The sequence below is a fragment of the Hemicordylus capensis genome, chromosome 3, assembly GCF_027244095.1.
Source record: "Hemicordylus capensis ecotype Gifberg chromosome 3, rHemCap1.1.pri, whole genome shotgun sequence".
Lineage (NCBI taxonomy): Eukaryota > Metazoa > Chordata > Lepidosauria > Squamata > Cordylidae > Hemicordylus > Hemicordylus capensis.
In genome coordinates this window covers 117,634,500-117,661,713 of record NC_069659.1, presented here as the reverse complement: position 1 = coordinate 117,661,713, position 27,214 = coordinate 117,634,500, and the positions used below count along the sequence as shown (strand labels likewise).

At 40.4% G+C, this 27,214-nt stretch overlaps 1 protein-coding gene across 4 annotated transcripts in view; it reads right to left on the bottom strand.

The window, feature by feature from the left end:
* Positions 1–27,214, bottom strand: part of GPM6B (glycoprotein M6B) — a 165,804-nt gene that overhangs the window by 33,094 nt on the left and 105,496 nt on the right. For 2 of the 4 annotated variants that reach the window (XM_053304979.1, XM_053304980.1), the window contains exon 1: positions 6,935–7,380. The exons of 1 other annotated variant lie outside the window; for it this stretch is intronic. In XM_053304979.1, coding sequence (XP_053160954.1) covers positions 6,935–6,983 — 49 coding nt within the window. In that variant the 5' untranslated portion in view covers positions 6,984–7,380. Of the gene's footprint in view, positions 1–6,934; positions 7,381–27,214 lie in introns of those variants that run through there. One more of the 4 variants, XM_053304981.1, reaches the window with a different exon arrangement.

The window sequence follows — 27,214 nt, the reverse complement described above, 5'->3', positions numbered from 1 at the left end:
ATAGTATCACACTGTTAATTCCTTGAGAAAACAAGTAGTTAAGAAAAAGCTGTAGAATATAGTGCAAAAAATTGTTTCCCCATTACACACTGGCATACATTTGAGCATGTTCTGTTGATAATTTAATTCTAGTTATGCTTTACAAGCTAAGCAATAATTTTACCCAATCTTTAACAGCCCTGTTCTTCATACTGATCAAAGTTGGCAAGAAATTTAAGCAACGTCATATAGTGCCAATGGCATGTGATGCTTTAAAATCTAATGGGAAGGAACTTCCATCCTCCATGCAGCACATATGTTACTAGCCGACATCATCAAGTCACTTTAGTAGCAACATTTCTGTGTCCTTGGCTAAATTATGAATTGCCAAGAGGCCAGCACAATTATTCCTTGAAATGCAGTAGAAGTTCCACGCTATTTTATCTGCTTTCATTTTCTGGGCAGTTGTGCTGTGGAGCATGCATCAAAGGCTGAATGGGGGGAAAGGGAGTCAAATTTCCCACAGTGCATTGTTACTACAAAGAAGCAATGCACTTTGGAAACTTAGGCCCCTTTTTCTCCATATACCATGTGTTCATTTTTATGAGGCATGTGCAGAAGTCCTATTCAAATGAAGGAAGGTTGTGAATCAGCAGTGCTTGGGGAGCATACACAAATATTATCTTCTGGTTGTCTTAAAAACTAATTCTTAGTTGCCTCTGAACCAAACAAACTCAATTGCATCAGATTTCCACCCACGTAAGCCCAAGAAGAAAAATTCAAAATTAATCCAATTGCAGCAACAAGGACAAAAATTACATGAATGAGTGTGGATAATATTGATGTGAACTACTCTGCATCCATACCAGTCTCACACCACCAACACTGATTATATAAAGGATCTTTCCTTAGAGACATGCATCAGAAATCCAAATGATGAAAAGCTTTTCCTATTAATTATTCCAATGCATATATGCTTTATATTTATTTCTAAGCAAAAAGATCCCATCCTCTATATTGAGTTATTTTTCAAATGTTTTCTACTGCAACTTTAGTTTCCGCCTGCTGCACAATCAGGCATCTGTCTGCAGGACCACAATAGATGTCACAGCAACTGAAAATGATCTCAAACAAACAAAAAAGGAAGTTCAGGCTGATCATTCATAGCATGAATAATTTTTGGCACATTTGGATGTACAATTATCTAGCCTCTATATTTTAAAAGTAACATAAAAGAAAAGAAAAAGAAAAAGGTTTGTCTTCCTCAAAGTGCTTTGTATGTATGCAAGCACAAATATGCAGTGCTTTCTTCCCTTTCTTCAAACCATTATTCTAATACGCAAAAACTTTTGTGTATGTTCCTTGAAGAAACTATCAGTGATTATCAGAAAGTGCAGCAGAGTTAGGAAATATTAAGCTGCTCTGGATAGGCTAGTGTGATCTAAATGAAAACAGTATAATTTTAAAAGAATTTAATTGTCATCTCACACAATTTAGTTTAACCAACAGAAAGACCCTTAAATAAGAGTCGTCTTCTATGTTTTTATCATGTAGTGGCAGTAAGTGCATATGATCAAACATTATGAGATCCATTCACCTCAGCTGGAGGATAACCCCTGAATCAGAAAAGCTTCACACAGAGGACCTTCTGTTAGGTGGGGCCAGGGAGGAGGAAGAGAAGAATGGGCTTTTAGCAGACAGTTATGCCCCACTGGGAGAGGATGCTCACAAGAAGGTTATAATTCAATGTCCAAAGCCTTATGTAATATATTATCTTTATTTACTTTTTCCTCTTTACATCTTTGTTTTTCTTTTTCTTTTTACATTTTACTTATTGATCTTGATTTTTTTTTAAAGACCTCTACTCCTAGGATTGCCCTTCAGGATGCAAGCAATGCAAACAAACATAAGTTATGCTTAGGGAGAACTCCTATCTAGCACCAGGTGGTGCTCCTGCACAGCCAAACAGATGGCTGGCAATGTCAACCATCTATTATGGGAGTGCAGAAGGAGGTCTGAAGCCTTTTCCTAGCTTCCTCAACAGGTGATTTGTACTGTCAGAGTAGAGAGCACTAGCCATCTGTTTGATAGAGATGATCCTTGAACACCGGAGTGTATATAGCCCACTGATGCACTCAGTCTGCATCTTTCTTCATTCAAATCACCTCTGGAAGGGATGATCTGTGAATGGAAGCCCATTTCAATCAACCACATTTGTTTGACCAGGTCAAATGTTATTAGTTTTTGTTAATGCTATATTCTGCATTCCATGCACATATGTCTTACTTATAACACACTACTACTCGTGTGGTGTTGGGCTACACCAAGCAGAACTTCTGCAAATTGCAAAAGCCTCAGCGAGACATGCACAGATAGCATCCCCAGTTGAGAACCTCCCATGTACTCCAATGCCTACATAAAAACTGCGTGAACAAGGTTCCCCCTGTATGTTTCAACTGAGAGGGAAGATTACAGAGCTCTGCATGCTTGGAGATAATGAAGAAGATATGGAGGGGTAGAGCTTGGGGGCTCTCGGGGACTCGGGGGCCTGGGTTCTTTGAACCCATCCGCTGAATTATAGCTACACCCCTGAGCTGTCCCCTCCGCTAAAATAAGTGAGGTAGCCTTTGCAAAGCAAGCAAGCTGGTATCCATCAGAGCTCATCTGCCTGCAAACAGCTGCTAGATTGGAGTGAATTGCTTTGGAAGGTAGCTGGTACAATATTTACCATATACAAACTATATAGGAAAGAAATGTTTCCAAGAGATGAGCATCTGCAAGAATTCAGTACCATCCAGATCTGAACTGTTTGTTCTGTCATATCTGTCTACAATGCTGTGACAGTACAAATACTACACTACTGTCAGAAGTCTGTACATTCCAGACCTGAATAAGTATCTGCAAACACCATGAGCTCTGCGAGCTGAATAACCATTTGGTGTCTATGGCCTACCTGTAAAAACTTTCTACAGGGATGTAACTCACAGAGAGAGTCAACAACATGGTTGAGAAGAAACTGTGACAACTATTCTCAGACATTCCTGAAGCTCACACCAAGATTCCATAACATTCAAATTGATCTAAAAAAATAGCTGTGTCTGCTTTGGGCCTCCTGGAAAGAACAGAAAATAAGATACAGATCTAAAAATAGAAAATATACTGTTTTTACAGAAAGGTTAGACTTGCATTGTAAACCTACTTTGGTGTAAAATTTACCAGGGAAAATTTTAAGAAAGGAAATGTTTATAATTTCATGTAATCACCATTTCAGGTTCCCTATATTTGTACTGATGCAATATTAAAAATGTTTCATTTGAAATCTTTCAGCAATTCCTTATGGAAAGGCTGAGGTTCAAAATAAAATATAAGCTTGTTATGCACTAAAGTGTGAGAATGCATTCTGTTTTTGTTTACTTTAAAATCTACAATAGTTTAATCAGTTTAATCTGGACACTCACAAGTTTGTGGCATTTTTAAAACACGTTTTAGTTACTGGATAGTTTTCTGTAAATTAAATACAGACATCTTGTTTGTGTTAATATGTATCAGGATGTATTTCCTCTAGTGCTGATGTAAAATGGCATTCATTTTACCCATTTATTCCATCTCAGTAAATCCGCCTACCCCCATCCTCACTTTTGATTTAATTTAATGCCCACAAGATAAACCCTGTCATTTACAATAATTTATAAACCCTCAGCTTTAAATGCACTCAATCTGTCTTGCAGCTCTGTAAAATGTCTGTGCCGCAATTACTTGGACAGTGTTCATGGGCTATTCCTGTGATAAGGATTTTTTTTTTTAGCTATATCCAGAATAAAGCAATCTGTTAATATTAATGTTGCCCAATCTCCCCAATTAAAATAAGGGCAAATGTCATCATTGCTTATCTTGAGAGAAACAGAAACCTTAAGGTTATTGCAAATCAAAGAACTGTGGATTTTTGCCCAAGGAAGTGTTTTTTATGTTTTCACACAAATCTGGACTTGAGGTTTTTATAATTATAGTACAGTATGTCTGGTAATTGAATATATAATTTCATTATATATTAACAAAAATTCATGATAATGTTCAATGTCCAAGAATTTTCCAACACTTTATACTATACTTGATTGGGGAATTATATAGACTTTTTGCACCCCACATATATACAGGGAGAAGAAATTGCTATTCACTCCATGTCTGAATGTTTATAACTGTGAATTGCTTTCTCTAACAGAGGTTATTGCTTTTTCAATTATTCAGGGATATAAGTTCGTAAAAATTACTACTATGGGGTTCTAGAATGCTACAAATATGCATACTATAGAGTCAACCTATAGAGTCATTCAGACCAATGGCAGAACTTTCATGAGTGTGAACAGAACAGGGTTTCTTCCCAAATATGTTAACTATGACATTTCAAATTTTATTGGCACATAAATGGATATAAAACTATAAAATGTAACAATGATAAATGCCTGAATATTCTACATTCAGCATTTTAATCATACACCAAGAAAAGGTTCATTGTTGTAGAGCTGATAGATTTATTTTAAAAAGAATAAAAAACTAAGCTCAGTCAATTATATAAAAAAATGTAGCTTTAAATACAGACATCTGGGAAATAATTGCTTTGATGTTTAAAATTTCATAGATTTTAACACTATGTTTTAAAATTTTATTTGTGTCTCTGTGTTAAGACCCCATGTTGTGCTGTACACACTGAAGTACTAATAAGCCTCATGTACCTGGCAAATAATAAATAGTACTACAAACAAAAGCATCAGTAAAGCTGCTGGGTGTAAAGCCTAAAAAAAAAAAAAAAGAATCTAGGAAACAATTCAGATAATTTGAGTGTACCTAAATTCTATTCAATAGAACTTAAATACATGGTTAAGCGCTTAAGTCCTGCTGATTTCCCTGGGACTTGCACATGCCTTTGGATTGGTTACTTAATTCAAGCAAGTAAATAGAAGCAAGATTATTCTGAATTAAGCAAAAACCAGAGAGTCTGGTCAGAATTTCATTTTGGGCGGAAATGTAGAATATACTGATTCTAGGCAAGAGCAATTAAAGAGTAGGCTTCAGTGTATCTGCTATTATCACCTGCTCTCTAAGACTTAAAACTAAGCTACATCCTTATATACTGCCTTAAAAAATGACAGATATCCAGAAAATTAATGCAGTCTTATCAAACCAGCTAAACAAGTCATGAGAAAATAGTAACCTTATAAGTGCCTTTATAAACGCAGAGCAACTCCCTATATTAAGATGATTTGTTAAAATCTTAGAGACATGGACCATGATCCAAAGGCCATGAAATTATCATCATCATCCATCCCTGGGGGACTTTAGACTACTCTTCCTCAAACACAAACACCCCCCACATTGTAAGGCAAACCACTTTTGAAACCTCCCATAGCTGTCCATGATAGGGCATAGACATTCATTGTTTGTTGGCTTTTTAAATCGACTAGGCTTAAACCAAGCTTCTTGTGCAAGCCCAAGCAACTATTTAGACTCCCCACCCCGTTAACGTTTTTTTTTTTGCAAGGATGTGGGTGGAAATAATGAAAATACACCGACAACCCAATCCTAAACATATCTATGATGGAATTTATTTCCAAATATACTTAACCTCATAGCCTAAAATAGATTATTTATTCTTCAATATGCTTAATAAAGATATTAATTGCATTTTGGCAATCCAAAAGACTACTGTTTAACTGAAAAATCTTTAGAAAGATTTGCAGCTCTTGTTTTTTTTAAAGGCACCTGTAACCCATTTTTATTTTTAATAATGCACTTTAGAAATAATGATGAAACTTCAGTGATGCTCGTCACTGCCAAGGCATGCCACTGGTTTTTCAAAGTTTAATCTCTTAGCATACTAATGTTGCGGGTAGATTCTCTAGGGTATTGGATTTATAATACAATACAGTACCCATGGTACAATTGCTTGCCAAATTTCATGTTATTGAAACTGAAGCTCTTTTCATATTATATGGATTAACTGTTCCATTCAGACAAATTTGGAGAATGTGGCTCCCACCATTTTCACTACAAATGTAATTTAGACAACTACACCAAACTAGTAACTTAGTCATGGTTATTAGCAGCTTCAGAAGTTAATATATTAGAACAGCTACAAATAACAAATGTACATAATTCATCCTCTAAATTTTAGAACAGCATGATATACACACAGAATTTCTACTGTTGGTGGCAATCCTGCACTCAGTAATGTATACTTATTGTCCTTACCAAAGTGTAGATGGCTGCAAAGTTTCAGCACTTTAGTTGCTACAGAATACAGCAGTCGAATGCAACAATGGTCGTTATTAACCTGATAAATTTATTGTGTGGCACTGAACTTCAGAACAATAGATGACCAGCAATATCATTCTCTCCCTTGTCACACACTGCCATTTTCTTGTCCCCAAATCTGTGATTTGGAATCATTTCCACTACCACCCCCAAATACACTGGTGCACCTTAATTTGTATAAAATTACTGCAACAGTCTCCTTCCCCAGAAATTACAGAAACCTAGGATACAGGTGCTGTGCAATAAAGGATGAAAAAGAATGGAATATAATATTATCAACTCTACACTGGTAGAAAGCTTCACATTACCCAATGATACATTGCCAAAAGTCTACCTCAGAATTAGAATGCATGAAAAAGGCATGTATGTATGAAAAGGCACACGCGCAAACACACACTTTTCTTTAAATTGCTACAGAGTACAGTACTTTTTTGTGGGGTCAGAGATGGCTGAAAAAGTCAACCTAGAGATGGCTGTTCTATTAATCTGCTGTCAAGTCATATAGAATAAAAATCACTGGAAGCTAGAGGATGCAATAATGATCATTTAAGCACTGCTCTAAAGAGAGTGACAAACACAGCCTAAATCATTTCATGGAAGGTTCTTAAAAAGATTTAAACAGTCTATTGTTTGGACCTCTGGGTACCTTTTTTGTCTTGGCTTTGTTCTGTATTTTCCTCTGCTGCAGTTTCCATGGCTGGCTTTATACCATCCACCAAAAATGCTTTTGCTCCCTGCCCCCAGCAAAGACTCTCTCTCTCTCTCTTCCTTCTTTCTTCCTTTCCTTCTGTCTCTTATTTACCACTGCAGTGATTGAGTGGCTCTGTTCTTCACTACAGTAGGTTACACTCCTTTCCAAAATGCACAAAATCTTGTCAGCTTCAGTTTCGATCTGCCTACTGGTCCATAAAGATCTCTGCCAGGAAACAGTCAGCCATACGTCAGAGACCCCAGTTATAAAATAGCGATTCTGTGCTTGATTGTCTCCCTGCTCTCGATGTATTTGCAATGGGAACTGGAATCAGCTAGTCTCCCTTTCTTTTCGCATGCTCTCCACTTTCCTTTTCTCCCTATGAATGTTAATCAATGCTTGGGTGAAGAATAGATGTGTGACATCAGAAGAGGGGCTGCATCGGAGGGAGTGAAAGGAGCCCCCTCCTGTTGCATGACTCAGCGACGACACTCGCCCCTCTCCATACGCCATCTCTAAGAAGAGCCCATGTCATCATCACACAATAACAAGGCTCCCTTCCCCATAGAGCCCTATTATGATGCATGGGTTTTGATTTATGCCACATGCCTGCCTCTTGATCTTACACAGATCCTCAACAGAATGGGTCCATTTCCAGCAGGAAATGGTTTCCAGCCTTTGACTTTAAGGATGCATGCTTTAAACTCTTTTAAGTTGGAATTTACAGCAGAGTGAGATGCTTTCAGGGGCAGTTATACATTTTGACATGAGTTCGAATCAATGAATATAAACATGCAGGTGAGAATATAAGGGATGTGTAACATCTTAGATTTCACCGTCAAATGCTTAACGTTATCCTCATCTCTTATTTACATTTTATTCAAGGGAACATGCCTATTTAAATAAAAACTTACAGAATAATTTCAGAACTGGCATGTGGTAAGCAGCACCCAAGATTTTTTTTTTTTTTTTTAAGAAAAAAGGTGCTCCATTTCTGTCTGATATGCTCTACAGGGTGTTTTCTCAGGTCTGATTTTATTCCTGAACAAATCTGAGCAAGTGGAGTGCATCCTTCGGCAAGTCCATGTCAATAAATAAACAAATAAACAAATAAAGCTTTGAAGCAAATATACACACAACAGCTGCTGTGTAGGGGTTTGGGGGGTGTTATTTGGTATTTTGCAGCATAGAACTGCAAACAAAAATATAAGACATATTGCATTTGCTAGAAGTGTATCTCCAAGTTTAGTATACATTATTTATTTATTATTATTTATTTATTCAATTTCTATACTGTTCTTCCAAAAATGGCTCAGGGCAGTTTACAGAGAGATATAATAAATAACTAAGATGGATCCCTGTCCCCAAAGGGCTCACAGTCTAAAAAAGAAACATAAGTAAGCCACCAACAACAGCCATGGGAGGGATGCTGTGCTGGGGTTGGATAGGTCCAGTTACTCTACCCCTGCTAAATAAAGAGAATTACCACGTTAAAAGGTGCTTCTTTGCCAGGTTAGTAGGGGTTGATGCAAAGTCATAAGAAGTGTTTTTCCCCCCAAAGAGCATGTTTGAACTTATTCGTAGCATTAAGAATTCCCTGCATGTGGAAAGAGAGCTTGTCAAGGAGGATGGCACAAGGCTACCTTTTTCTTCCTAGCATGCTAGCTTTCCACACTGCGTGTGCAAGGAACAGCTTTCTGACAAGGTGGTGAAGTGGGAAGAGAGCACAACTAAAATATCAGTACCTGAAGCCTACTATCCTATGAGGACTGTAGAATATACTCCCCCCCCCACCCTCGATGTTTGAATCTGTTCTCAGAAAACAGAGAGCCTAGCTGCAATGCTATCACACACAAAACCAAAAATGCCAGTAGACTATCAGCATACTTTAGGCAGGACTAGACACCATTTGCATGAAGAAAGAGCAGTGACTCACCTTTCCAGCTGACCATTACTGGAGCAAACACAGGTTCATTTCAAACTAACCCCTTTTCTGCAATTACCACCCTTAATTCATTCACGTTTTTATGAAGCACCCAGATAACATCGCCAGCCCATTCATTGCATATCAGTGTTTTTGTGTTGCCCTCTCATTCTGTCACCTGAAGCGGGGGAAGGGGAGATCTGCTTCGCTCCCCCGCCCCCAGCAGCCACCCCTCGGCCATGGTAACTGGTAACAATAATATTTTTTTAAAACATGGAGGTTTGGCGTGGTATGCAGCAGCTGTAACCCCCAAAGGAGATTTCGGGGGCCTCACGTGGTTGGGGGGAGCTCGCAGCTGGGCGGTCCAGGAGCCTGAATTAGGGGTGCACCTAGGGGTGTACCCCTGCCTGGCAGATCCCTAACATTGATGGAGGGCTGCCTGTCACGTTGGCCCTTGTATATAACCACGAGGACAGAAACTGATACTGGGCAATTAAGTGAGATGAAACGCTATGCAGAAATAGGTGTGTGTGTGTGTGTGTGTATAAAATATTTATCTCCTAGCTTTAGAAACAGAAAAGCAATAGAAAGCAATAAAATGGACAAGACCTGCAATTATGAACCTTTTAATCAACATCTGGAAGTATCTTTAAAGAATGGGGCCTATTTTTAAACAACAGTTTAAAATAGGATCTTATCTATGGGGAAGGGAGTTTTTGGGTAATTACTTTATATTAAGCACTGTATGGAATCTTCATTCAAATTCCATGTCTACATAATTAGAGAAAACCAGCGACTCCTCAATGCTCAAGGGCTCTCGTTCGGAGGCAACCATAGTTCTCAAAATACTGTATGTTTGATCAGTCACAAAACCAGAGGTTATCCCATGAAACTGATTGCCAAGAAATTTAGAACCAACAAAAGGAAGTACTTTTTCACACAATGCATAATCAACCTATGGAATTCTCTGCCACAAGAAGTGGTGAGAGCCAACAGCCTAAAAGGCTTTAAGAGGGGTTTAGATGAATTAATGGACAACAGGTCTATCAATGGCTACTAATCTAAGGGCTATAGGCCACCTCCAGCCTCTGAGGCATGAACCCTCTAAATACCAGTTGCAGGGGAGCAACAGTAGGAGAGAGGGCATGCCCTCAGCTCTTGCCTGTGCGCTTCTCTGAGGCATCTGGTGGGCCACTGTGTGATGCTGGGCTAGATGAGCCTTGGGCCTGATCCAGCAGGGCTGTTCTTATGTTCTGTTCTTATGAAGGAGCTTGGGAAGCCTGCATGCAAGTCAAATAACCACATTACCTAAAACATCAGATATGGCTTTACACTGTAGTCTTTTTTACTAGAAACTCTTCCAATATAGCTAGATTTTAAAAACAGCAATTTTTAAGCACACATCTCTAGCACTGCATGCATGGCATCACTTTATGACTACCGTATGAAGACCCCAAACATACACCATGCAAAATGCTTATAACAGCTTTGTTTCAATCGCCCACCTTTCCTCCCAAGGCAGCAGCCCAAGATGACTTAGAGAAGTTAAAGACTTTTTTTCTTTAAGGCAAGATAAAACAGTAAGAACTACAATAAATGCATAACACAGCACAGACAACATGGGCATAGCGAGCGAAGCCCATCCAACAGAAGGAGGATGGGTGGAGCCAGGCGAGCAGCTGAAGGAGGCAGCTGGTAGTGGCTGCAGATGGAGCCCAGGCCAGGGCTCCCTGGGAGAACTCAGCGGCTCCTCCTGGATGCTTGGTGGCTCCTGGAAGCAGGTTCTTTGAACCCTATTACCGTTTTGCCCCTGACAAAGAACCACCTAAATACCAGAAGTCAATGCAAATCACTCACCAAGTGGAGAACAAAAGGCCACATCATAACAGCCACTAAAAAGGTTGAAGAGTGGGGGCTTTGTGGACCTCTGAAGGAGTTCCCCAGCACAAGAAGGGCTTGCTCCTATTGTGGATGCCTAATATACCTCTGGAACCTGGATCAAGGCTTCTGCTGATCAACTAAGTGTGCGGAAGGGAATACATGGGAGGAGACCCTTGAGATACCCAAGTACCAAACCATTAGAACTTTAAAAGTAGTAAACAGCACCTTGAATAGAACCCCCAAACAAATAAGTGACCAATGAAGATCATGGAGCATAGGAGTAATAAGATTCCTATCCAACCAATATTTTATACCAAATAACATTATGGTGCCTGGGCCCATAGGAGGGCCTTCTCTGTGGCTGCCCCTCTTCTGTGGAACACTTCCCCCGCCACAGATTCATCCAGTTCCTCCCTAGCTGCTTTTAAGGTCTTTCTTAAGATCTACCTGTTTTGCCAGGCATTTGCTATTTAATTTGGCAAGTTACCCCTGCTAACTTGGCAAAGAGGCACCTTTTAACCTGGTGATTCTCTTTATTTAGCAGTGGGAGAGTAACTGGCCCTATCTACCCTCAGCACAGTACCTCCAGTGACTGTTGCTGGTGTCTGTCTTATGTTTCTTTTTAGACTGTGAGCCCTTTGGGGACAGGGATCCATCGTATTATTTGTTATTTCTCTGTGAAAACCGCCCTGAGCCATTTTTGGAAGAACGGTATAGAAACAGAATGAATGAATGAATGAATGAATGAATGAATAAATAAATAAATTTTATTTTATATCTATATCTATATATTTTAAAATTCTGATTGGTATTGTTGTTGTTCACTGCCTAGAGTCTTGGGAGGAGATGATATATAAGAAAATTGTAATAAATAAAATACATAAATAAATACATTTCCAAGCAATTTTCAAGGGCAGCCCCACAAAGAGCACATTATAGTACTCCATTATGGAGGTAATCAGTGCATGGATTACTGTGGCAAGATCAAACTTTTCCAGGAAGGGGTGAAACTGGCAAATCAGGGACACAAAAAGCTAATAAAAGATATTCCTAGTCACCAAGGCCGCTTGTGACTCCAGCAAGTGACCTGGATTAAACTGCAATCTTGACCATTAAGGGAAGTGTGATCCCATCCAGAACTGAGTGCATATCCACACTTAAAGATGTGCTGTCGAGTCAGTGTCAACTCCTGGCAGCCACAGAGCCCTGTGGTTTCATTGGTAGAATATAGGAAGGGTATACCATTGCCTCCTCCCGCGCAGTATGAGATGATGCCTTTCAGCATTTTCCTATATCACTGCTGCCTGATATAGGTCTTCCCATAGTCTGGGAAACATACCAGCGGGGTTTCGAACCAGCAACCTCTAACTCTCTAGGCAAATTACCTAAAACCCCAGCCAACATCACTTGTATGAATTAAGCTTCAGTTTGTTCTCTCCCCATCCAGTCTCATTTAGCTGACCAAACAAACATTCATGGTTCCCACTGCCTCCCCAGGCTCTGATAGGCAGAACTGGGTGTCATCAGCATACCGATGATCCTTCAGACCAAAGCTCTAGATGACTTCAGCAGCCTCATATACAATGTTCAAAAGCATGGGGGCTAAAGCAAAGCCCTGTGGAACTCCTCAGACAATATATACATGTACACATATCCTCAAACACAATACACATAAATGGTCTACACTGCACCTCACCTCCAAAAGATTACTTAGCATTGGGTTTGGAGAGAAAATGTCGATGATAGAGCCAGACTGAGGTAGGTGGGATGGCCACTAAAAGACAGAATGGCAGTGATGGACAATATTAAAATCAACAGGAAAACAGGAAGATCCAAAATAAGCCAAGTCCATGAGGAGAATCAGTCATGAAAAAGAAGGAGCATATTTTTACATCTCAAACAATTCAATATATCTTTGAAATAACTGGAAGGCATTGCATGGCACTATTAAGGATAATGTATATACAAGGCAGTAAACTTTGTCAGTTTGCCATCAATAGGCATAAAACAGATTGTTTTCACCACTAGCCACCAGTCTTTTCAGAGAAGCAATTCAAGGCATCAGAACAGTGTTCTTTCCAATTTTGCAAACATTTATGAATACATGTTAATGTCTATTAGTTGATTCATACTGATGCTCTCTGCCTAATCCCTTGGAAAGTGCCAATTCTAGCACCTGAAATTTTATGTGACACATCCAAGTGTAAGGATTGCCTCCCACATCTTGCTGCTCTAGGTTTCTAAATAAAGTAAGAATAAACCAATGTGTGGGAACAGGAGGGGGAGGTAAGGCAGATCTAGGTGTGTGTGTGTGTGTGTGTGTGTGTGTGTGTGTGTGTGTGTGTGTGTGTGACATCAGCAGCTTGGCATCCTTGACTAAAACTTATTTAAAGAAAGCAATAGAGCAGGCAGAAGATGTTGCATCTTTCTCTCTTACCTGGAAGATTTCCAGACAGCAGGCTTTACAGCGGCTTTACTGCGAGTTCGAATTGGTCCCAAAATACCACTGCAAAAAGTGGCTTATTTTTGTTTTTACCCCAGACATAAATCAGGCTACACTCTAATGCACAATGAAAAGCCTGAATCATGTGTGGAGTGCTCCCTGAAAGCCCACAGAGAATTTGAGGTAAATCTGGGGTAAATTTGGGGTAAATATGTGAATGCACACCCTCCATTCTGGAGGAGAAGCAAGCTAAGTGCTCCATCTGGAAATGAGCTGGACTTGTGGTAGGGAGCATGAATTGTCCCTTTTGCTAAGCAGGGTCCACCCTGATTTGCATTTGAATGGGAGAATACATGGGAGCACTGCGATATATTCCCCTTAGGGAATGGAACCACTCTGGGAAGAGCATCTGCATGTTTACTTGCATGCAGAAGGTTCCAGCTTCCTTCCCTGCATCTCCAAGGTAGGGCTGAGAGACTCCTGCCTGCAACCTTGGAGAAACCACTGCTAGTCTGGGTAGACAATACTGAGCTAGATGGACCAAATGGTCTGACTCGGTATAAGACAGCTTCCTATGTTCCTAACAGTGGTGGCCCCTGTGGTACAGAAGTGGTTGAGACAACTGCACATGTGCTTTTACACTGTACCTTTTCAAAACCATCCATACCTCCTGGCTCAAACCTTATTTGTGCAAATTTTTGGGACATCAGGATGAGTTCTATGTTGAGCTCTTCCTGTCAGGTCAGCACAAGGGAATAACTTTGGCCACGGCCAGATTTTGTGAAGCTGCTATAAAAATAAGAAATTTTTTAACAAATTTTAATTGATATGTTTTATGTGTTATTCTTTCCTTTTCCTTTTCCACTTCTGATATTTGTATTATTGCTGCGTGTTGTATCTATGTTATGTTTGGCCTTGTACCATAAATATATATATATACTAGTTGACCCTGCACAGAGCATCTGTGTGCTCTTTGGGGCCGGTGGTTACCTCTCCCCCCACCCCTTCTGCCCTAGTCTTTGCTTCTGGGCCCAGCCACCTCTCCTCCCCACTGCTACTTCTGCCCCCCCTGCCACTTTCTGCCCCCCTCCTGGGCCTTGCCTCCACAGCCAGGCTGGGCTCGCCACCTCTGGCCCTCATGGCTGGGCTGCCACCGTGGCAACCAATCCTCCTGGGTGCGCCTCAGCCAATCAGGTGCGTCCGCCACCCAGCCAATCAGCTGGGCTCTGGGACGCACATTCCAAGGCACACCCAGGAGAATTAATATAATAGATAGATAACAGTGGTGGGGTTCGCCACATCAATTGAGCATTCTGCCTTCATGCACCAGAAATGTTTCAAGGTTTCTCCACTATAGCCTGAGGTGCTCAGCCCCAGAGGCAAGTTAGTCATGAGCAAGCATCATTGAAATAAATGAGACAACTTAGACAAGATACTTTCAGTGGGACTAACTTATTGGATTCTGCCCACTATGAATAGGAAATTCTGTCTGTGGAGCAACAGTTTGCCCATCACTATTCTCATGTGCTTGCAGGCATAAACTGGTGCTTGCCCTGTAAGCTTTTATTTTATACCAAGCAACTTCAACATTGCATTAAAAAGACTAGATTACATAGCAATCCTAAACATATCTAGAATAGAATTCTATCAAGACCAATGGGAACCTACTCCCATTAGGAATTGGATAGCTTCAGTTAAGATGACCCTCCAAACCATGAAAGAGCAGAATGAGCTTCCTCTTTCCCCTTCTCCTGCTGTGCATAGCCTTGCTCTCTATTCCAGTGATCTTCACTATTTTTTTTTTTGTGGGGGTGGGGGACACTTTGGCTAAACAAAAAAACGAAGAGCCATTTCCCACTGTGCTGCACTTTCACTCAGTGCTGCACTTTCCCCAGTATCAAGGGATGGGACCCTTTCAGGGAAACAGAGCCCTGCCAAGCTCCAGTGCCATCTTGGAAGGTGTGCATGGAGTATATTCATGGAGTATATAGACTATAGAACTCTATGAAGAAAGCAATGGGAGGGACTACATTTCCCAGAAATCCATGCATGCCTTCCAAGATGATGTTGGGGCTTGAGTGGGTCTCATTTCCCTTAAAGTTGCTGGGGCACAGCAATACATGGTGGAAACAGTGGTCCCTGCATGGTGCCAATGGGACTGTGTGGAGTATTACATTTCAGCCAAAGAATTTGCACAAGCCTAACAAACAATTAGTCAGGGAGTCACACTTCAGTTTGCCACTACCTCCCAGGCCTTGCAGTGAAGAACATTGGTTCAGAGGTCTGATGAAAGTCTGAATTTAGCTAGTGTCAGCTGTAAGTGTCAAAACATTCAAGCACAAACATTCAAGCACTTTTAAATAATACAACATAAACCTTTGAAAGAGCACGTCTGTTGTCAGTTTGAAAAGTTTAAGCCTGCAGGTATCCTGATTTACACTTTAATAAAAGAGCCCCTGGTGGTGCAGTGGTAAAACTGCTGCCCTGTAACCAGAAGGTTACAAGTTCAATCCTGACCAGGGGCTCAAGGTTGACTCAGCCTTCCATCCTTCCGAGGTCGGTAAAATGAGTACCCAGAATGTTGGGGGCAATATGCTAAATCATTGTAAACCACTTAGAGAGCTCCGGCTATAGAGCGGTATATAAATGTAAGTAAGTGCTAATATCTTCCCTGAAATCAATATTTATTATATTTTGTGAGTTTTAAACTATGACTAAAAATTAGAGTAGATAGATAGATAGATAGATAGGGCTTGCTGAAAATACCATTCCTTCTTAAAACTCAATTAATTTTTATGTTATCTAATTAAATGTCATGTGTCAAATACATGTCTTGAACCAGAACACCAATTCACACCATATGGCTACATGCACAGTGAGGGTTGATAAATTTGGAATTGGAGAATACCTGTTTTAAGTCTCTCCTCTAAGAGAAATATTCTAGTACAGATGGTTTGAATTTAAGGCTTTAAAAACTAGGGCTGTGTATGACTGCAAATGTTGGGATTGGGATTGACCTAATCTAACCTGATCCTGCAAACATTGGTTCAGGGTCCTTTGGACCCTTCAGAATGTCGGGGTCAGGATCGGGGTAGAATACTTTCCCAATCAACCTTTAAATTAATTTTTAAAAATAACCTGGATACTCACTGTGAAACTCAGAAGAAAAGTAACTTAACACCAGATAATCACAGGGGAAGTTATGTGACTCCAGATAATCATAGGGGGGAACCTGGAAATCAGCTGCTTTTAAAACCGTAAGTTTAAAAACAGCTTAATGTTTTTAAAAATTAATTAAATAATAAATGTATTAGTGGGCTTGCGGGCTGGCAACTCCAGCTGGAATTCTAGGGTGTGTGGTGGGGGGGACAAAAAAACAACAACGACTCCTGTTGCCATTTGGAGCTCTGAAGAGCTAAAATGTCCCCCAAACAGGGTCAGAGAAGTCAGAAGGGTTTGAGGGTCAGAAATATCTCCGATGCCCTCTGAAATGGCCCATGTCGAGCCATTCCCGACCCAAAACTGCACAGTCTTATTAAAAACTGAATGTCATATTGACAGGCTCTGAGACCAGGCAATGGGAAGCATTCACTGCTGCTCCCTGAAAAGCCCCAGTCCCAAATCCCCTGACCCATACACTGACTTCGATCATGATGTCTCCTCCTACACTAATTCACAATTCACCCAACTGAAGAGCCAAATGTTACATTACTGATGTCATGGCAAGCATGCCAGACATATTTTCTTTTGCAATAGCATGCATATAGGACGCAATTCAGACTGGAACCATGTTTGGGGGTGTGGGGAGAGAAGGTTGTATCACTTCTCTTCCACTGTGGTCCTGATCCAGATTAGGGGACCCACAGTTGATGTTTCCAAAGAAAGAAAAATCTTCCATTGATGCCATTAAAAGACGGCCCTGGCATGCTTGCAATGATGATATAATTACGTTAATAACTTCATTGCAGCTTGATCTTAATATGGGTAGCTTGGTCTTGCATTAACAGCTACTAATTCTGCCATAACCAAATGGATTATTGTTTGGCCTTATTTTAATTAGAACATATATACCAAGTGCATAACTACTGCATACATTATTCCACCTACAACCACCCTGCAGCGTCGACTGTGGTTTTAGTTCTTAAAATATGCAAGCAATTAGAGTCCATGACCTAGAGGAAATAGATGTTGTAAAATCCTAATTTCAACCCCCAGTGCACCACTTTTAAAGTACGGTTGTTTATTCATTATTATTTATATACCACTTTTAAATTTTTTAAAAAATCACACAGGACTTTAAATGAGATGGTTAAATGTCCCAAAAGTGCTCACAATTGAAAAAGAATCACAAGGTGGACACCAGGAACAGTCGCTGGAAAAATGCTATGCTGAGTTGATTAGGGACAGTTGCTCTCCTCCTGCTTAAATATAAGAGAGCCACCTCTCTAAAAGGTCCCTCTTTGCTCTATAAGCAGCAGTACATTTACTAATTCAGCGTCAGGGTATTGATCAATGCAGATCAGCTCCCTTACTGCAATCTACAGAAAGTCAGATCTTGAAACAAGCTTTTGTTGTTTTATTTTAAGGGTTTGTTTTAAAGTTATTATGATTTAGTTGTCATGCAAGCATATGAGGCCAAGCTATATATTATTATTATTGTTAATAATAAATAATAATAATAATAATGCAATAAGAGCAAAAGTAGAAAAATCAACCACAAACAGCAAGTGCCGCCTTTGTAAAGAAGCAGATGAAACCGTGGACCACCTGATCAGCTGTTGTAAAAAGATCGCACAGACTGACTACAAACAAAGGCATGACAAAGTAGCAGGGATGATACACTGGAACATCTGCAAAAAACACAAGCTACCTGTAGCCAAAAATTGGTGGGATTATCAAATTGAAAAAGTTGAAGAAAATGAAGATGTAAAAATATTATGGGACTTCCGACTACAAACAGACAAACATCTGCCATACAATACACCAGATATAACTGTAGTCGAGAAGAAAGAAAAACAAGTGAAAATAATAGACATAGCAATACCAGGGGATAGCAGAATAGAAGAAAAAGAAATAGAAAAAATCACCAAATACAAAGATCTACAAATTGAAATTGAAAGGCTGTGGCAGAAAAAGACAAAAATAATCCCAGTGCTAATTGGCGCCCTGGGTGCAGTTCCAAAAGACCTTGAAGAGCACACCTCAACACCACAGGGGTCACAGAAATCACCATCAGCCAATTACAAAAAGCAGCTTTACTGGGAACAGCCTATATTCTGTGACAATATCTATAACCATTGACAATAAAATTCAGCCATCCCAGGTCCTTGGGAAGGACTCGATGTCTGGATAAAACAAACCAGTCAATAACACCTGTCTGACTGTGTAAACAAGAAATAATAATAATTCACTTTCTATACCACCCTTCCAAAAATGGCTCAGGCAGTCTGCATAGAGAAATAATAAACAAATAAGATGGATCCCTGTCCCCAAAGGGCTCACAATCTAAAAAGAAGCATAAGATAGACACCAGCAACAGTCACTGGAGGTACTGTGCTGGGGGTGGATAGGGCCAGTTGCTCTCCCCCTGCTAAATAAAGAAAATCACCACGTTAAAAGGTGCCTCTTTGCCAGGGCTTACCATCTTCTGAATCAGAATGTGCATTTCATTAGTTGCTCTACTCCCTCATACATTATTCACCAATTTCCTCTACAATACTGACTACAGAACTCCCAATGTACTACTGCATTCTCTACATGCACCAATTTCTCATTAAGCGGAATGCAAGACATGGACAAGTTGTACAAGTTCCCAATTAGTTAATCTGCTACGTATGTGTGCCAGACAACTTCAAGTGAGAACAGCCCTTCCAAATTTCCATTTTATTCTTGCATGTGCCCGCAAAAGAAACCAGGCTTAAGTAGAGCATCTATTGGTATCCTGTGCATGCGCATAAAAGTAACATTTCTCCCTGCACTTCTCAGTGCCCTTGAGAATGCAGTTCAGAAGCAATCAACAATGCTGTCTGTTGCTCTCTTTGACTCACACGGTCGTTTTATCACACACATAAGCTGAACATGCTTTGTAGACCTGAAGGTACATTTTACAATCTACTACTTTTTAATTTTGTGTAACTTTCCTTAACACAGGCTAAGAACCTGGCAAGTTCAGTCTGAGATATATAATGCCCAAGCATTGTCAAACCTCAGAACAGTAGGGGATCCCACAAACACAATGAACCTCAACACAAAAGCACTGTAGGGTGAGTTGAGGACAAGAGTAGCAGTCTTGATTCCACATTCTCATGTGGCTGTCTAGTAAATTGCCTTGCCAGGGTCGGATTATTGCCTACAGTATTTATTTCTAACATTTTGTCTACTCTAGACATGGGCTGTCAATCCTTCCCTTGGGAAACTCAACATGAGCCCAAAAGTGTTCTAAACAGGAAGGAGGAGGGAGGGAAAATCTGCACTCAAATTCAGTTTGCACATCACTTGCCTTTGTATTTCAAGTGAAATTGATCTGCTGCTACTAAAACCAGTTGCAACATTCTAATTAATGTGTGTCCTTATACCCACTTATAGTCTGTACTATCACAGAAAACATATCTACTCAAAGTCTGTGGGGAGTTTTTTACTTTTACATCTATATCCATGCATTTTGTCTTTTGCATAAAAACCCGTACAAAAAGTTGCTTGCAAGCAATTCATTGACAAGAATTTGGCTTTTTTTCTTTTTCTTTTTTTGAACTTAAGGGCTTTCTAGGGACATTTTCACTAGTCAGCAACCAGTTTTGCTGGAGGGCCAATTTGTGTGGCAGAAGACCAAACCATTCCAATGCCCTCAAAGTGACCTTTTGGTAAAGGCCACTGCCAAGACACTACTCTCTCCCTTTTTGTCGCTGAGGGGTCAACTGGAGGCAGGCGTCTTTTGTATGTGTGGCTGGATTTTGCCCTAGAGCAGCCTGTTGCTGACCTCCACACTATATCTACCACAATATCACCAAACTGTAGAGGGGAGAGCTGTACTGACCACACCCAACTTTTCCCACCCACTTTAAATTTTTATTGATTTTAACAATATCTTAACATTCACATCACATTACACAAATGTTGACTTCCCGCTCACACCTCCTCGCGAATCAACTATAGAATTAACCCTTGCTATAACAATAATTCAAAACATATATCTTAAACCTTACAAACTCGATTTTAATCCACTCAACCTGCTAATATTACTAAATTTTAAACCCTGCTGAAAAAATCAATATTAGGAAAATAGTTCTTTAAGTATAATAAGAATGGTTTCCAATCTTCTTTAAAGCATTCCAAATTTTGGTCTCTTATCAGTACTGTAAGTTTTGCCATCTCCGCATATTCCAAAATTTTTATCAGCCAATCTTCTTTTGAGGGGAGTTCATTGCTCTTCCATTTCTGCGCATATATTATTCTGGCTGCGGTGGTAGCGTAAATAAAGAATGTTAAATTTGTTGTAGAAAACACTCCTTGCGTTATTCCCAGCAGGAAGGATTCTGGCCTCTTGGGAAATGTCATTTTAAAATTTTTCTTTAACTCATTATATATCATGTCCCCAAAGGCCTTAGCCTTCCTACAAGACCACCACATATGAAAAAAAGTTCCTTCAGAGTGTCCACATTTCCAACATTTGTTTGGGAGACCAAACCCAACTTTAATACAATAACACTAGAATCTTGAGATGTGCTTTTGCTATAACTTTTGCTTATGAAATGAAATGCATGGATACCCTCAAATCCACATTAACTTCAGATCCACATTATCTAGGTATGGTTATAATCAAAAGCTCCTAGGATCAAACTCAACAATGCACTAATTGAATGACTGAGGTGTGTGTGCTTAACTTTTCTAACATGAACAACATGCACAAGGGCATGGCCCAGTGCAGATTAGGACCAAGGCAGGGATAGAGTGGGGTTTTAACCTAGGGCTACTATATGTCCTCATTTCCATTAAAAAGAGGAATGTTCTCTTGAATGTTCTTCAAGAGGAATGTTCTTCTCTTGAAGGAAGGCAATCTGTCCAGTATTTGCGTGATCCCACATAAGCCACTTGGCAGGCCTGGCCCCCTTCAAGCCAGTAGTCAGGTCTACCAGTTCCCGGAGACCAGGGCTACAAGTCCAAGAAAGAAATCTGGCAGGTACACCTGGCCACCTTTATGCCAGTGGCCAGGACTACCCCAGTATGGGAGGCCAGGTCTACCTGTCACATGCAGGAAGCTTTGGGTAGACCTGACCTCTGTTGTTTCAGTGGACAAGTCTACTGGGATGCTGGGATAGATACCTCCCCACCCAAAGCAATGGATGAACTCGGCCACCCAGCACTCTGGCGGCCAGGTCTATCAACAATGCCAACCCAATCAAGTTAATTGTTAAGCCTGGGCTCCACACTTTTAATGTGGGAAAGGTGGCCTAATTTTTCAAGTTGAAAATATAATAGCCCTGCTTTAAGCATTTGACTGTACTGCAGACCTGATCTGGATCGTCCCTATCCCCACAGATTTGCCCTGGAATCAATGAAAGCTTTTCTCCTGGGCAAGCTGCAGCTGATTCAAACCACAGTGGAGACACAGGGTTAATGAGACAAAGGAATCAGCCTCATCCCCCACTACAATCCTGATTTGGATCAGGCTTTACATTGGAAAATTGATCATGCAGGCCCCAATCATGCAATATGTGTATCATCTGGATTGGCTCAGAAGGTATTATAATGTGCACGAAGATCTCTAAGGAATCTCAGCCTTCCCCATCACTGCAACATGAAGGGCAGATTCACGTATACCGCTTTTATTGATATATTGATAAATGGAAACCTCTCAGAAAGTGTGGAGGCTTCAAATAGCAGAGTTCTAAATTCAGTTCCTTTTGTTTGTCTGTTGAGCAAATGATTTAAACCTCTTTAAACTCATATTTAAACCTTTTGCTATTCTATTGAACATGTGAACTACATATGTAAGTTATTCCCTACTGTGAACCAATCAAGGAAGTTAGAACTATTCATTTTCAGTGAACCAACAGATGCTGGCCCTACTTTGTTTACAACAGTTACACCTACCTTGTTTACACCAAGGGTCCACAGTTCCACTCACCAGCCTCACCATGGTGAATGTGCTATTGCTGTCTAGTGACAGTGACAAGAAGACACCCAACTGCCCTCTTTAGCTTGGATCTGGGTTGCAGGGGGTGGGGGGTAGGATTATCCCCATAGGTGTCTGAACTTTGGAGGAAACAGTTCAGCTAAAGGGAAGATTCCCACACTCTTCTCCAGTTTCCAGCTGGAGAGGAAGGCAGGGGCTGGCTATTCTGGTGTTAGGACAGCCAAGGCATTCCAGGTATCTCATCTGTCGAATGCCAAACGAATCTCCAGCTTTTCCCTCTAGCTCCAGATGGGCTTGGCCATTTTGGCATTCCAAGCATCTCTGCTGCCCACTGATAAAATCAGTCTTAGCCTTTCTTTCTGGTTCCATGTGGGATCTGAGGGCAGAGATTGCTCCCATGGATATGCTGGTCTTTCCAAGGCCTTACACAGCCCAAAGACAATGCTCCCCTCCCCCCCGGATTAGTCATGGTCAAGAGCTAAGGGGATTAGTCATGGTCAAGAGCTAAGACACCAAACCTATGCATACTTACCTGGAAGTAAGTCCCACTAAAAACAAAGGGATATACTTCTGTGTACAAATGCATCTGATTGCGCTGAAGACCCTGTGCTGGGGATCAAAGCCAGCCAAAATGTGTGAAACCCTGGCTGATCCCTGCTTCATATCAGTACCAAAGGGAGCAAGTAAGGAGCAATTATTACCCTGCTGAGACAGGGACAAAACAGACATGACACAAACAAGCTCTTACCCTTGATGACATTCCATATGTGCTCAATCATTCAAATGTGCTCATCACGTGCACTGCCCATTTGAAGGTAGTTTTGACACACTAGCAGAACACTAGCCCAGACCACCTACTACTGTGATATACTAATATCAAATGCAAAGAAAGCAGCCAGTAAACAGAGTGAGTGCATTTCAACACAAGGCATGTGTGGAACACAGACAAGGGTAAGCCTTTTACCCGTGGCCTTTACCCCATCTGTTTCAGCCCTTAGTGCAGACATTCCGCTCAGCATGGCAATTAACAATCGCATACCAAGTTTCCATGTCATTTCCAATTTACAATCTGAGTTGCAGCCATCACATAATGAGTGGAACAACACGATGCTCCTAAATCACATAAAGGTGTTTGTATGTTTAGAATAACTGGTCACAGGGATGCCAGTCACCATGACACACAATGCCTAGGCTGATTCTGTGATTCAGCTGGATCTTCACTGGTATCAAAATCAATCTGGTTTTCTCAAACAAACCAACATTCCCACTACAGAAGCTCTGCAAAAAGTGGTCATGAAACAGCTTATCAAATCACCATCAGGCAGGAAAAAACACACACTCATAAAGCATTAAGCTGTAGGAACTATACATATTCCCTTCCTTCCCCATGAACAGGAGCAAATTGCTCCATAAGCAAGTGGATCTGATCTTGCCTCTCCATTTTATGCTTTTCTGCTGTTTTTAAGAGTTCACAGGCAGCCTTCAGCCTTTAGGCAAGTTTTTCTCTGGTGTTCAAACTTCTCAAAATTATTCATGCTGAAGTACTCTCTTAGAACAAAATGCTACATTGATACTAAACTCAGATGTCAGCACATGAAACTTTCTTATTACAAATTATTTTTAATATATGATAGAGAAGTGAGGAGAGAAAATAAATAGAGGAGACTTCCTGAAATTGCACTGCAGAATAAATGGCAGCTGCTCCTATGCAAAAACTTCTGAGCTGAACATTTGCTCTCTGGGATGAGAAATACTGATGCAGATGAAACATCTTAAGCACAACCGTTTGATTGGATCTGGGCACAAAACCCCTCAATTTGTTAGGAAGGCTTTAGGCCAGTAAGCTAGTGGCCTGGGTTAGCTTTCCTCTTTTGACTTTGCCCCCTCATAAACTTAACAAGTTAATTGCACATGTCCTGTTGTATTTCAGGGAGGTGTGCAGAGCCCCCCCCCCCCTGCAATAAAGGCATCCAAGAAGGAAAGATTTCCAGAAGAGCCAGTTGGGAAGGAAGAGCAGACTGAGTCCATGAGAACCCGCTCATCCCTGAGCAGCCAACAGGCCATGGGTCTTCTTGGGTGACTGAACTCTTCAGCTCTATTCATCCCTCTTCTCAATGCATAACAACAAAACAGCAGTGCTCTCATAATACAGGCCTCTCCATTCTTTCCTCTTTTATCATCATTCATATCTCAACTATGACATGACTGAAAGGGATTCTGATGGGAAATGTGCTTCAAATTAGCATATTTCCCCTGCATACAATAGAGGCATTAAGTTACTGCATTTTGAAAGCCTAAACAAAAAGCAGCAAGACTTTTGTAAAACAGCAGTGTTTGAAGCTTAATGATTGGTCTGCCGAACTCTCACTGTTTTAATTTCTTTTCTTTTCTTTTAAAGGAGCATGTTAGATATTAAATTTTACTATTAGAAAAAAGTAGGATGATAGCATGTTAAGATTTAATATAATTCCTCTTTGTAGACTGATTTACTGAAGCATGAGGTTATAATACAGATTTATTTTTATTCTATTCTATTCTATTATCTTTTCAATTCAGCCAACTGACTGATTGAAGATTTTAGAATTAAAAAGACAAGGGGAGAGTAATAATGCATGTTCATGCTTAAAGAAGTTTCTTCCTTAGTGGTGTGTTGGCTTGTTCTCAGGCAAAAGGTCTGGGAGACACGACTTTGCTTAGATCCACAGCAAGGCATCCATCCACCTTGTACTGTCAGTTACAATGGACTGGATGTGTACCAAAACTGATTACTTTAGAGAAAGGACAGAATTCAAATAATTAGGACATAAAAGGTTCAAAGAGAAATACACACACACAAAAATGCATTGTTCTTAAGGATGTATCACTTTTCAACAAAATGTTCATGAAGAAGTTTACATAGAAAAAGGAATTAAGAAACAAGAATAATAATGAGAAAATGGTTCCCTGTCCCAAAAGGAAACACAATCCGAACAAAACGGAAAAGACACACCAGCAACTGCAGAGTGGGATGCTACAGCTGATACCTTCCTGCTCAAAACAAGAGAGCCACCTCTTTAAAAGGTGCCTCTTTGCTCTTTGTTAAATATATATTTAAAATGCAACTCATCTGAACATGAACCTTAACCCTGTACAGCTGTTCTTTAAAAGAAGATGACAAAGAAGCAGCCTGCAGAACACACTAACAGTGGGCAAAGCAAGTCAGAGGTTCCTCCCACCCCTGTCACATCAGTCACTGTCCTATCTGGGCTCTTCATGCTTAAAGCATTTGTCTGAAGAGGTGAATGCCCTAAGCTTGATTGTGGGTGTTTCTGTCATCAGTAGGTTGGGGCACCAATATGCCGTAGTCACCGTGAAGAGACCAGGTGGGAGGGTGACTGGGATGATGGGGGTGGGACTTCCAATCCGCTTTGCCTGCTGTGCTCCTGATAGCCAAATGAGTTAGGGTAAGCTCATCCCAACTTAGTGTGAAAACATTCTACTGAAAGAGATATTTAAGGTCTGGTTTGAAAGGACACAATAGTTGTCTTCTTATTTTCAAGGCTTTAAAAGGTAAGCTCGAGTTGTGGCCTTTCAGGAATTGCAGACAATCATCTAGTTTTCCTTGACTATAATCTCCACATGCTAAACCAGAACCCACGAACTCTCATTCATCCAAATGAAAAAGATAATGGCCTTCCATACCAGGCTGAATTTGTTACAATTCCAGTGGAAAAGTTTATCCACAGCAGGGACACCCTTTCCCATTAGGCTTCTTGGGATATAATTCATGAAACAAGCACACATACCATATACAAATTATCACAAATCTTTCCGAGCTTCCTTATTTTTATTATCTGTACAAAGGAGAGAGGAGGGGACACAAGGATATTACTCTGCCCTCTCAAATACCATTTCTTGGGCACAATCTCAAACAAGTCTATCGGATTTGTTTTCCAAATCAGAGATGAAACCTATTGTAATAAACCGATAGAAGAGTGGGAAACTGAACTCTGCAATTTCTCAGAAACTATTACTCTACATAATGCAGCTTTTAGTGGTATCCAATATCTCAAAAAAAGAAAAAATAAACCTTGTTAAGCACCTGCTCAAGAACTACACTTCAGTGCTATGTATGTCTGCAACAAACAAATACATCTAAATAAGGTAACTGATTCAAGCATTTCAGGTGATGATAGCATCAGAACTGCAATTATTATCCTTTAGATTTTGAAGAAATCTAATTCACAAAAGAGAAGCACATAATTATAGAAGATGGAAAGGATCTAAAGGTCATTGGTCCTATTAACTTTCACTGCTGCAGGATCCTCTGCATACAAGCATCCATATTACTAGGTCACACAATCTAGATTGTAACATACTTAAAGCAGGAGAAAAGCTGCCAACAAACATAAGAACATCCCTGATGGATCAGACCCAAAGCCCATCTAGTCCAGCATCCTGTTTCACACAGGATGACTTTTCAGATGCCTCTGAAAAGCCCACAGGCAAGAGGTGAGAGCATTCAGATGCCTCTGAAAAGCCCACAGGCAAGAGGTGAGGGCATTCCCTTTTTCTTGCTGTTGCTCCCCTGCAACTGATATTTAGAGGCATCTTGCCTATAGCCACCAAAGTAGTAGCCATTACTACTGTCCTCCATGAATTTGTCTAAGCACCTTTTAAAGCCATTCAAACTAGTAGCCGTCACCACATCCCATGGTAGAGAATTCCATAGATTAATTATGCGCTGTGTGAAAAAGTACTTCCTTTTGTTGGTCCTAAATTTTCATGACCTTCAGTTTCATGGGATGACCCTTGTTTCTAGTGTTGTACAAGAGGGAGAAAAATTTCTTGGTTCACTCTTTCTACTCCATTCAT